We start from the raw sequence: 13,166 nt of genomic DNA, 5'->3' as shown, positions 1-13,166 counted from the left end.
CAAGGCCAAAATATCCTTGCGTAAGTGCGGCGACCAAAACTGCACACAGTACTCCAGCTGCGGCCTCACCAATGCCCTATACAGCCGCAGCAAGACCTCCCTACTTTTATATTCAATCCCCCTCGCTATGAAGGCTCGGGTTCGATTCCCGGTCACTGTATGCATGTGGGAGTTTGCACATTCTCCTCGTGTCTGGGTGGGTTTCCTCCAGGTGCTCCGGTTTCCTCCCACAGTCCAAAGATGTGCGGGTTGGGTGGATTGGCCGTTCTAAGGAATTGTCCCTCAGGGATGTGTAGGTTAGAGGGCATTAGTGGGTTAATATGTAGGGATATGGGCCCGGGTGGGATTGTGTTTGGTGTACACTGGATGGGCTGATGGGCCTCTTTTTGCCCTGTAGGGTTCTACGTGTCGCTCTCTACTTCCCGCCCCTGGGCCAATCCTGGATCCAACTGGCCAAATTTCCTTGGGTCCCACGGGCTCTGCCCTTCGCGATGGGTCTCCCACCTCGGCCCGTGTCAAAAGCCTCGGTGTAGCCCAAAGCGGAATGCACCAAGTGCACCTACACACTCGATCACCTCTTCAAAACATCCAACTGAGTTATCCAGCCACATGGACAGGAGGTGGCCAAGTGGTGTCTATTAATCTAGGAACTCCGTTAATGCTCTGGGGGACCCGGGTTCGAATCCCACCGGGGCAGGTCGTGGAATTAAGAATCTTGTGGTGACCCTGAAACCAAAAATAAACCCATCTGGTTCACTAATATCCTCGGAGGGAAGGATATCCAACCCGCTCTGGCCTACACGTGACTCCAGGCCCAGGGCAACGCGGTTGACTCGCAACTCCCCTCTGGACGAATAAGACCATAAGAAATAGGAGCAGGAGTAGGCCATCCAGCCCTTCGAGCCTGCCCCACCATTCAATAAGATCATGGCTGATCTGTCGTGTCTCAGTTCCACATTCCTGCCCTCTCCCCATAACCCTTAATCCCCTCTCTTATCAAAAACCCATCAACCCGCGTCTTAAAAATATTTAGCGAGGCAGCCTCCTCCACTTCAACGGGCAGAGAATTCCAGAGATTCACCACCCTTTGAGTGAAGAAGTTCCTCCTCAACTCCGTTCTAAACCGCCCCCCCTTTATCTTGAGGCTGTGCCCCCTAGTCCTACTGTCCTTTCTGAGCGGGAAGAGTCTCTCCACCTCTATCCTATCCATCCCATTTATCATCTTATACGTCTCAATGAGATCTCCCCTCATTCTTCTAAACTCTAACGAGTACAAGCCTAGTTTATTCAGCCTCTCCTCATAGCTCAACCCCCTCAACTCCGGTCTCAGCCTAGTAAACCTCCTCTGCACTCCCTCCAAGGCCAAAATATCTTTGCGCAGGTGCGGCGCCCAAAACTGCACACAGACGAGTGCAGCTAGAGATGGGCAATCAATGCTGGCTAGCCGGAGGCGTCAGGAGTCTCTCAACTCCAGGTTAAAGCCCAACAGGTTTATCTGGTAGCAAACGCCACGAGCTTTCGGGCCTCTGACCCTTCGCCAGGTGAGTGGGGAGTTTGGATCACAAACAGGGTATATTAAGACACACATTCAATTTACCGAATACTGATTAGAATGTGAGTCTTTCCAGCTAATCAGGTCTTAGAGGTGCAGACAATGTGAGTGCAGAGGGTTAAGCACAGGTTAGAGAGATGTGTATTGTCTCCAGACAGCACAGTGAGAGAGGTTTTGCAAACCCAGGCAAGTCACGGGGGTTACAGATAGTGCGACGTGAACCCAAGGTCTCGGGTGAGGCCGTCCTCGTGTGTGTGGAACTTGGCTATCAGTCTCTGTTCAGCGACTCTGCGCTGAATGAAGGCGGCCTTGGAGAACGCTTACCCGAAGATCAGAGACTGAATGCCCGTGACTGCTGAAACATTCGCCAACAGGAAGGGAACAGTCTCGCCTGGTGCTTGTCGAGCGATGAATGGGTGAACATAGAACACTACAGCACAAACAGGCCCTTCGGCCCACAGGTTGCGCCGATCCTATCCCTATGTCCCAGGCCTATCTATAACCCTCAATCCCATATACTCATCCAGAAGTCTCTTAAAAGACCCCAGTGAGTTCGCCTCCACCACCACCGATGGCAGCCTCACTCACCACCCTCTGAGTGAATGAATGGATGGATGAATGACAACGGATGAATGAACATCGCTCGACAATCATCGGGCAAGACTGTTCCGTTCCTGTTGGCGAACACTTCACGGCCTCTGATCTTCGGGTAAGCGTTCTCCTTCACGACAGCGCAGAGTGGCTGAGCAGAGACCAATAGCCAAGTTCCGCACACATGAGGACGGCCTCACCTGAGACCTTGGGTTCACGTCGCACTATCTGTAACCCTCGTGACTTGCCTGGGTTTGCAAAACCTCACTTACTGTCCAGTCTGGAGACAATACACATCTCTTTAATGCTTAACACTCTCTCCACTCACATTGTCTGCACCTTTAAGACTTGATTCGCTGTAAAGACTCACATTGCAATCAGTATTCTGTAAATTGAGCGTGTGTCTTAATATGCTGTATGTGTGAACAGAACTCCCCACTCACCTGACGGAGGGTCAGAGGCCCGAAAGCTAGTGGTGTTTACTTCCAGACAAACCTGTTGGACTTTAACCTGGTGTTCAGAGACTCCTCGCTGTGTTTACCCCAGTCCGACGCCAGCATCTCCACATCCTGACAGTCCCAGGGATGAATAAAAACGCCCCTGGACAACACCATTCTGACCAATCGTGATTAATCCCGGCCTCGCCAAATGCAAATTCATCCTGCCCCTCAGAATTGCCCCTAACAGTTTTCCCATCACTGAGGTTAGATCCACTGGCCTGTCATCTCCTGCTTTATCCCTGTCTACCTTCTAGAATAACAGCACCACACTGGCTGTCCTCCAGTCCTCCGACACCTCACTGGTAAAATGGGTTAGGGCCTGTGTTCGGTGCACATTTCCCTCTGACACTAAGGGACAATTCAGCGCGGCCAATCCACTTAACCCGCACATCTTTGGGCAGTGGGAGGAAGCCGGAGTACCCGGAGGAAACCCATGCAGACACATAAGACCATAAGAAATAGGAGCAGGAGTCGGCCATCTAGCCCCTCGAGCCTGCCCCGCCATTCAATAAGATCATGGCTGATCTGAAGTGGATCAGTTCCACATTCCCGCTTTCTCCCCATAACCCTTAATCCCCTTGCCTACCAAAAACCTATCTACCCGTGTCTTAAATATATTCAGCGAGGTAGCCTCCACCACTTCAACGGGCAGAGAATTCCAGAGATTCACCACCCTTTGAGTGAAGGAGTTCCTCCTCAACTCCAATCTAAACTGCCCCCCCCCGCACTTATCTTGAGGCTGTGCCCTCTAGTCCTGCTATCCTTTCTAATCAGGAAGAATCTCTCTACCTCTACCCTATCCATCCCCTTCATTATCTTATACGTCTCTATAAGATCCCCCCTCATCCTTCTAAACTCCAACGAGTACAGACCCAGTCTATTTTGTCTCTCCTCATAGTCCAACCCCCTCATCTCCGGTATCAGCCTAGTAAACCTCCTCTGCACTCCCTCCAAGGCCAATATATCTTTGCGCAGGTGCGGTGCCCAAAACTGCACACAGTACTCCAGCTGCGGCCTCACCAATGCCCTATACAGCTGCAGCAAGACCTCCCTACTTTTATATTCAATCCCCCTCGCTATGAAGGCCAGCATCCCATTCGCCTTCCTGACCACCTGCTGCACCTGCAGGCTGGGTTTTTGCGACTCATGCACAAGGACGCCCAGGTCCCTCTGCACCGTCGCCTGCTGCAGCTTTTTGAGGAGAATGTGCAAACTCCACACAGACGGTGACCCGAGCCGAGAATCGAACCCGGGTCCCTGGCGCTGTGAGGCAGCGGTGCTAACCCAGTGTGCCGCCGTGATTTGGTTGCAACCATTGTCTTTGTTGGAACATGTTGGCTCTGTACTCTCCCTATTTCTTTCTTGAATGTGTCTCTCTGCTCTGTCACAGATTCACCGAGCTGTACCTGTTCCCAGTTCACTCTGGCCAATTCAAATCTGATTAAAATCAGCCTTCGCCTCTAATTGAAGCTTTGTATCCCGGGAGGTACTATGGGCTGACTGACTTGTACTGAACGGACAGTGGATGTTACTTGTATTATTACAGATGCACCATAGACAGCATCCTTTCCAGATGTAACACAGCTCGGTATGGGCTCCTGCTCTGTACTGGACTGCAAGACACTACAAAGGCTCATGAACGTAGCCCAATCCATCACATAATTCAGCCTCCCATCCATTGACTCTGTCTACACTTCCCACTGCCTCGGGGAAAAGCAGCCGGCATATTCAAAGATTCCCCGCATCTGGACATTCTCTCTTCCGTCGGGAAAAAGATACAAAAGTCTGAGGTCCCGTACCAACCAACTCAGGAACAGCTTCTTCCCTGCTGCTGTCAGACTTCTGAATGGACCTACCATATATTAAGTTGATCTTTCTCGACACCTTAGCTGTAACACTACATTCAAATGGAATTTAATGTTGGCAAGTGCAAGGTGGTCCACTTTGGTAGGAATAATGGTAGGAAGGATTATTACTTACGTGGCGAAAAACTGCAGCAGGCGACGGTGCAGAGGGACCTCGGGGTCCTTGTGCATGAGTCGCAAAAACCCAGCTTGCAGGTGCAGCAGGTGGTCAGGAAGGCGAATGGGATGCTGGCCTTCATAGCGAGGGGGATTGAATATAAAAGTAGGGAGGTCTTGCTGCAGCTGTATAGGGCATTGGTGAGGCCGCAGCTGGAGTACTGTGTGCAGTTTTGGTCGCCGCACTTACGCAAGGATATTTTGGCCTTGGAGGGAGTGCAGAGGAGGTTCACTAGGCTGATACCAGAGTTGAGGGGGTTGGACTATGAGGAGAGGCTGAATAAACGAGGCTTGTACTCGTTAGAGTTTAGAAGAATGAGGGGAGATCTCATTGAGATGTATAAGATGATGAATGGGATGGATAGGATAGAGGTGGAGAGACTCTTCCCGCTCAGAAAGGATAGTAGGACTAGGGGGCACAGCCTCAAGATAAAGGGGGGGCGGTTTAGAACGGAGTTGAGGAGGAACTTCTTCACTCAAAGGGTGGTGAATCTCTGGAATTCTCTGCCCGTTGAAGTGGTGGAGGCTACCTCGCTAAATATATTTAAGACGCGGGTTGATGGGTTTTTGATAAGAGAGGGGATTAAGGGTTATGGGGAGAGGACGGGAAAGTGGAACTGAGCCACGACAGATCAGCCATGATCTTATTGAATGGCGGGGCAGGCTCGAGGGGCTAGATGGCCTACTCCTGCTCCTATTTCTTATGTTCTTATGTTCTCTCCTTTCCTTCTTCCCATCAACTCTATGAACGGTATGCTTTGTATAGCGCGCGAGAAACAATACTTTTCACTCTACCCCAGTACACGTGACAATAATAAATCAAATCAAAAATATCCCAATTTATCAGAGTGCCTCAGATTGCAGTGAGATCTCTCTAGAAAATGTGAATCCTATTGCGCTCTGATGGGATTTATTTATTATTTACAAAGCATACCATTCATAGAGTACACGGAAGGCGAGAGGGCAGTTGTAGTGTTACAGTCATAGCTAGAAAGTAGAGCAAGATCAACTTAATGCGAGGTAGGTCCATTCAAAAGTCTGACAGCAGCAGAGAAGAAGCTGTTCTTGAGTCGGTTGGGGTGTAACCTCAAGACTTTTGTACCTTTCTCCCAATGGAAGAAGGTGGAACAGAGAGTGTCCGGGGTACGTGGGGGGTCCTTGATTATGCCGGCTGCTTTTCCCCGAGGCAGTGGGGAGTGTAGCTGGAGCGTGAGAGCCATTTGGAAAGGGTTTGCCTTTCAGATACGTACCGAATGGGATTTACGTCTTGTGAACACTGAGTGCCGATACGTACCGATATAACGGTCCTGGTCATCGCTCTCGCCCCCGATGGCCACTTGGCCTGAGCTCAGGAGCTTCTGGAGGCGTTTGAAATGGCTGTCGTTGACGATGCGCCCGTAATCGGGGCTCTCCTTGGGCTCCTGGCCGTAGAAGCTGTGCAGGCACTGCCCGATGGCGGGTACCAGCTGCTCCTGAACCTCCCTGGTGCACAGGATGTAATCGGGGGCCACGCAGGACTGGCCCGAGTTGAAGAAGCGACCCCAGGTCAGGCGGTGGGCCGTGCTCTCCAGGTTAAAGCTCTGGTCGACGTAACAGGGGTTCTTACCCCCCAGTTCCAGGGTGACGGGCGTCAGATGCTCTGCTGCCGCCTTCATAATGACCTTCCCCACCGCACTGCTCCCTGGGTGCGGGGAGGGGGGGGTGGGGAGAGAGATCGGGCAGGCGGTCAGCAGTGAAGGACAGACAGAGGGCTCACAAACACCTCCCAGCTCCCTCTCACTGCCCCCCCCCCCGCCCCCCCCCCCACCGGTGTCACCCAGGGCTGCTGGAGCGAGCCTCAGATCGCCCATCGCCACACCGGGTCCAGATGTCAAAACCTCCTTTCATTCCCCCCACCTCCCCACTCAGTTCCGCAATACGCAGAACATTCCACTACCCCCCCCCCCAGGAACCCCACCCGGAGCAGCCCCACCCAGAGGACCCCATTTTCCCCCCCCACCCAGAGGACCCCATTCCTCCCCCACCCAGAGCACCCCCACTCACACCGAACCCTCATCCCTCCGACACCCTCCCCACAGCGTCCCCTGTGTGTCTCCAATCTATGCATCCCCCGTGTCTCCAATATATACACCCCACGTGTCCAACATATACATCCCACCGAGTCTCCAATACATGTCACCCTGTGCCCTCTATATATACGCCCCCCCCCCATATGTCTCCAATATATACGTCCCCCCCATATGTCTCCAATATATACGCCTCCCCAATATGTCTCCTATACGCCCCCCCAATATGTCTCCAATATATACGCCCCCCCCATATGTCTCCAATATATATGTCCCCCAGTTTCCAATATACACCTCCCTCTGTCTCCAATATATAGATAATTCTGTGCTCCCAACAACCATGTCCCTCACACAAATGTTCCCCCTGCTCCCATTTACACTCTCATACCTGTATAAAAGATGTAATCAAACTTGAATTGTAGAAGTTTCCTGGTTTCCACTGGCCCACCATTAAAAACAGCAAAACAGTCCTAGACAGAGAGAAATAGGATCAGAGACAAGATTAAAGCTCCATCCACATTATTCCCATCAAACACTCCCAGGACAGGTACAGCACGGGGTTAGATACAGAGTAAAGCTCCCTCTACACTGTCCCCCCATCAAACACTCCCAGGACAGGTACAGCACTGGGTTAGATACAGAGTAAAGCTCCCTCTACACTGTCCCCCCATCAAACACTCCCAGGACAGGTACAGCACTGGGTTAGATACAGAGTAAAGCTCCCTCTACACTGTCCCCCCATCAAACACTCCCAGGACAGGTACAGCACGGGGTTAGATACAGAGTAAAGCTCCCTCTACACTGTCCCCCCATCAAACACTCCCAGGACAGGTACAGCACGGGGTTAGATACAGAGTAAAGCTCCCTCTACACTGTCCCCCCATCAAACACTCCCAGGACAGGTACAGCACGGGGTTAGATACAGAGTAAAGCTCCCTCTACACTGTCCCCATCAAACACTCCCAGGACAGGTACATCACGGGGTTAGATACAGAGTAAAGCTCCCTCTACACTGTCCCCCATCAAACACTCCCAGGACAGGTACAGCACGGGGTTAGATACAGAGTAAAGCTTCCTCTACACTGTCCCCCCCATCAAACACTCCCAGGACAGGTACAGCACGGGGTTAGATACAGAGTAAAGCTCCCTCTACACTGTCCCCCCATCAAACACTCCCAGGACAGGTACAGCACAGGGTTAGATACAGAGTAAAGCTCCCTCTACACTGTCCCCCAATCAAACACTCCCAGGACAGGGACAGCACGGGGTTAGATACAGAGTAAAGCTCCCTCTACACTCTCCCCCCATCAAACACTCCCAGGACAGGTACAGCACGGGGTTAGATACAGAGTAAAGCTCCCTCTACACTGTCCCGGGGGCACGGTGACACACTAGTTAGCACTGCTGTCCTACAGTGCCAGGGACCCGGGTTCGATTCCCAGGGGGCACGGTGACACAGTGGGTTAGCACTGCTGTCTCACAGTGCCAGGGACCCGGGTTCGATTCCTGGGGGCACGGTGACACAGTGGGTTAACACTGCTGTCTCACAGAGCCAGGGACCCGGGTTCGATTCCTGGGGGCACGGTGACACAGTGGGTTAGCGCTGCTGTCTCACAGCGCCAGGGATCCGGGTTCGATTCCCGGGGGGCACGGTGACACAGTGGGTTAACACTGCTGTCTCACAGCACCAGGGACCCGGGTTCGATTCCCGGGGGCACGGTGACACAGTGGGTTAACACTGCTGTCTCACAGCGCCAGGGACCCGGGTTCGATTCCCGGGGGGACACGGTGACACAGTGGGTTAGCACTGCTGTCTCACAGCGCCAGGGACCCGGGTTCGATTCCCGGGGACACGGTGACACTGTGGGTTAGCACTGCTGTCTTACAGCGCCAGGGATCCGGGTTCGATTCCCGGGGGCACGGTGACACAGTGGGTTAGCACTGCTGTCTCACAGCGCCAGGGACCCGGGTTCGATTCCCGGCTCAGGTCACTATCGGTGCAGAGTCTGCACATTCTCCCCGTGTCTGCGTGGGTTTCCTTTGGATGCTCCAGTTTCCTCCCACAGTCCGAAAGACGTGCTGGTTAGGGGTGCATTGGCCGTGCTAAATTCTCCCTCAGTGTAACCCCGACAGGCGCCAGAGTGTGGCGACTGGGGGAAGTTTTGTAGTGACTTCATTGCAGTGTTAATGTCAGCCTACTTGTGACTAATAAAAAAACTTTAATCTCTGTAAACAAGGTGACAAAACCTGGAGCTGGATTTCCCTGTGAAATGTGGTAGAGAGAGTTATGGTCTGGATCAGCCCAGATGGCACTGAGTGTGGGAGTCGGCTCAAGAGGCTAAATGGGGCCTCCTCCTGTTCCTGTGTAACAGGCCACAGGAGGGACTGAATGGCCTCCGGTTCCTGTGGTGGGTGCGGTCAGGGTTCCTGCTCTCACTCACCTGGTCCAGGTACTTGGGAATGAGCCTCCCGAGCAGCGTCGCTGTGTTTGCCGTCACCTCCGAGGGTTTGAGAACAACACAATTCCCTGAAGGTTAGAAACAGAAAGAGGATTGGGGTAGATTGGATTTTACTATTGGTATCCCGATACACGTGACAACGGTGACATGAAAATTATAGCTTCTTATGCGCTGGACTGACAAAGAGTACACTTGTTTAAGGTTTACTTAGATGGGCAAATGAATGAAACAGAGATGGAGGGTTATAGGAGGTGGTCAGAGCCTTGGGTCATAAGAACATAAGAAATAGGAGCAGGAGTAGGCCATCTAGCCCTTCGAGCCTGCCCTGCCATTCAATAAGATCATGGCTGATCTGTCGTGGCTCAGTTCCACATTCCCGCCCTCTCCCCATAACCCTTAATCCCCTCGCTTATCAAAAACCCATCAACCCGCGTCTTAAATATATTGAGCGAGGCAGCCTACTGGAAATGTAATACTACATGTTAATGTCTTGTTTCTTTTACTCCGCAGGTGTGTTGGTCCACCTTGTTGTCCAACGAGGGGCATACACACGGTGGGTCATGCGTGGGCTGTTCTTGGATGTTTCGAGAGTGGCCTAGTACTTCGCGTCGTTTGTGTACGCTTAAAACTGGACCAGCAGATGGGCACCACGACAGCTCAGAGACTATCACTGATTGCTGTGCAGATACATGGATTTGGGCCGGTGTCTGTGGGAGTTTGCGCATTCTCCCCGTGTCTACGTGGGTTTTCTCCGGTTTCCTCCCACACCCCAAAGATGTGCTCTTAGGCTGATTGGTGTAACAAATTGTCCCTAAATTAGTCTCCCCTGAACCTGGTTTCCAATGGGGGTACCATAAGCATAGACGCGGGTCAAGGGAGGTGTAGGAAAATGTTTTGTTGAGATGGTGGTGTGGGTTCGTTGAGCTGAAGGGCCTGTTTCCTGTGCTGTGTTGTTCTTTGTAGACAGAGGGGTAGGAAAGGTGAGGGTGCGGAACGTAGCGTTACAGTCACAGCTGGAGCGTCAAGAAAGATCGACTTAATGAAACTGTTTCTGCAGCACCTTCCAAACCAAACCTTAGGTGACTTAATTGAGGTGTACAAGATGATCAGAGGGTTGGATAGGGTGGACAGTGAGAGCCTTTTTCCTCGGATGGTGATGGCTAACACGAGGGGACATAGCTTTAAATTAGGGGGGGTAATTATAGAACGGAGGTAGGTTCTTTACTCGGAGGGTGTGGAATGCCCTGCCTACAGCAGATGTGGACTCGCCAACTTTAAGGGCGTTCAAATGGTCAGTGGATAGGCATATGGATAAGATTGGAATAGTTTAGGTTAGAGGGTCATTAGATTGGTTCCACTGGTCGGCGCAACATCGAGGGCCGAATGGCCTGTACTGCGCTGGAATGTTCTATGTTCTAAACCTGTCCACTGAGCAGAAATCAGCAACACTGCCCCCTGTAAACGACCCAAAAAACACTGAGAATAGAGAGTGACAGCAGCGAGGCGGGAGATGTGTGCGGGAGAGGTGTATTAACGCAGAGAGCGGAGGGTGCCTGGAACGCGCTGCCAGAGGGAGGTGGTGGAAGCAGGAACATTCGCCACGTTTCAGAGGCATCTGGGCGGCTGTGTGAACAGGGAGGGGTTAGAGGGATACGGGACGAGTAAGGGCAGGAGGTTTATTTTTTAGTTTAGTTAGGGCACCGTGCGTGGCACGGGCTTAGAGGGCACAAGGGCCTGTCACTGCGCCAAACTTTTTATTATTCTTTGGTCTTTGACGTTTGATATCAAGGTTGGGATCTTGCTGTGTACCCGTGGTGTGGAGAATCAGGATGAGACTGGGATCTTGCTGTGTGTGTTGGGTGTGGGGAGTCTGTCTGGGACTGGGATCTTGCTGTGTGTGGGGTATCAGGATGGGGACTGGGATCTCGCTGTGCGTGTTGTGTGTGGGGATGTGTGATGGGGACTGGGATCTTGCTGTGCATTGGAAATCGGGATGGGGACTGGGACCTTGCTGTGCGTGGTTTGGAGTGGGGAGTCGGGATGGGGACTGGGATCTTGCTGTGTGTGTTGGGTGTGGGGAATTCGGAGGGGGATGGGATCTTGCTGTGCATGGGGAATCGGGATGGGGACTGGGATCTTGCTGTGCGTGGGAAATCGGGATGGGGACTGGGATCTTGCTGCGCGTGGGAAATCGGGATGGGGACTGGGATCTTGCTGTGCGTGGGGAATCGGGATGCGGACTGGGATCTTGCTGTGCGTGAGGAATTGGGATGCGGACTGGGATCTTGCTGTGCGTGGGGATTTGTGATGGGGACTGGGACCTTGCTGTGTGTGGGGATTTGTGATGGGGACTGGGATCTTGCTGTGCGTGGGAAATCTGGTTGGGGACTGGGATCTTGCCGTGTGTGTTGGGTGTGGGGATTCAGGATGGGGACTGGGATCTTGCTGTGCGTGGGGAATCGGGATGGGGACTGGGATCTTGCTGTGCGTGTGCGGGGCTCAGGGTGGATTTGGGCTCCTGCGCTCAGGATGTGACTCGGTCTGACCTGCGGCGATGGCTCCAATCAGGGGCATGAGTACCAGTTGCACTGGGTGACTCCAGGATGCGATGATTAGAGTCAGTCCGTACGGTTCCTTCTGGATAAAGCAGTTGTCCATCTTGGTCACCTGAGAAACACGAGGAATGATTAATATGTCTCTCCCTCAGCTGCAGCTGAGAATGACTGAGATCTCACTAAACCGCACAGATACCGAGAATGACTGAGATCTCACTAAACCTCACACACACTGAGAATGACTGAGATCTCACTAAACCTCACACACACTGAGAATGACTGAGATCTCACTAAACCTCAGAGATACTGAGAATGACTGAGATCTCACTAAACCACACAGACTCCGAGAATGACTGAGATCTTACTAAACCTCACGGACACTGAGAATGACTGAGATCTCACTGAACTGCACAGACACTGAGAATAACTGAGATCTCACTGAACTTCACACACAGAGAATGACAGATCTCACTAAACATCACAGGCACTGAGAATGACTGAGATCTCACTGAACTGCACAGACACTGAGAATGACTGAGATCTCACTAAACCTCAGACGCTGAGAATGACTGAGATCTCACTAAACCTCAGAGATACTGAGAATGACTGAGATCTCACTAAACCTCAGAGATACTGAGAATGACTGAGATCTCACTGAACCTCACAGACACTGAGAATGACTGAGATCTCAGTAAACCTCACAGGCACTGAGAATGACTGAGATCTCACTAAACCGCACAGACACTGAGAATGACTGAGATCTCACTAAACTCATAGAAACCTAGAAAAACTACAGCACAAACAGGCCCTTCGGCCCACAAGTTGCGCCAAACATGTCCCTACTTACGAGGCTTACCTATAACCCGCTATCTTACTAAGGTCCATGTACTTATCCAGAAGTCTCTTAGAAGACCCTATCGAATCTGCCTCCACCACCATCAACGGCAGCCGATTCCACTCACTCACCACCCTCTGAGTGAAAAACTTACCCCTAACATCTCCTCTGTACCTGCTCCCCAGCACCTTAAACCTGTGTCCTCTCGTAGCGACCATTTCAGCCCTGGGAAATAGCCTCCGAGAATCCACCCTATCTATTCCGCTCAACATTTTATAAACCTCTATCAGGTCGCCTCTCAACCTTCGTCTCTCCAGGGAGAAGAGACCCAGCTCCCTCAACCTAACTTCATAAGGCATGCCTCCCAATCCAGGCAACATCCTTGTAAATCTCCTCTGCATCCTCTCAATAGCTTCCACATCCTTCCTGTAGTGAGGCGACCAGAACTGTGCACAGTACTCCAAGTGGGGTCTGACAAGGGTCTTATAAAGTTGCAGCATTACCTCCCGACTCCTAAACTCAGACACTGAGAATGACTGAGATCTCAGACACCAAGATTGGTGGCATAGTGGACAATGAAGAAAGTT

General features: G+C 52.0%; 1 protein-coding gene across 1 annotated transcript in view; it reads right to left on the bottom strand.

The window, feature by feature from the left end:
- The window catches only part of LOC145340429 (aldehyde dehydrogenase family 3 member B2-like), a 34,068-nt gene that overhangs the window by 1,346 nt on the left and 19,556 nt on the right, over positions 1-13,166 (bottom strand). The window contains exons 4-7 of the mRNA XM_080184898.1: positions 11,736-11,856; positions 9,172-9,257; positions 7,119-7,200; positions 5,959-6,345 (exon numbers count right to left, since the gene is read on the bottom strand). Of these exons, the coding sequence (XP_080041024.1) occupies positions 5,959-6,345; positions 7,119-7,200; positions 9,172-9,257; positions 11,736-11,856 (676 nt within the window). The remainder of the gene's footprint in view (positions 1-5,958; positions 6,346-7,118; positions 7,201-9,171; positions 9,258-11,735; positions 11,857-13,166) is intronic.

This window comes from Carcharhinus amblyrhynchos, unplaced genomic scaffold (genome assembly GCF_965287045.1).
Source record: "Carcharhinus amblyrhynchos unplaced genomic scaffold, sCarAmb.v2.hapA chromosome_1005, whole genome shotgun sequence".
Taxonomy (NCBI): Eukaryota; Metazoa; Chordata; class Chondrichthyes; order Carcharhiniformes; family Carcharhinidae; genus Carcharhinus; species Carcharhinus amblyrhynchos.
This window is presented reverse-complemented; position numbering and strand designations above follow the sequence as displayed.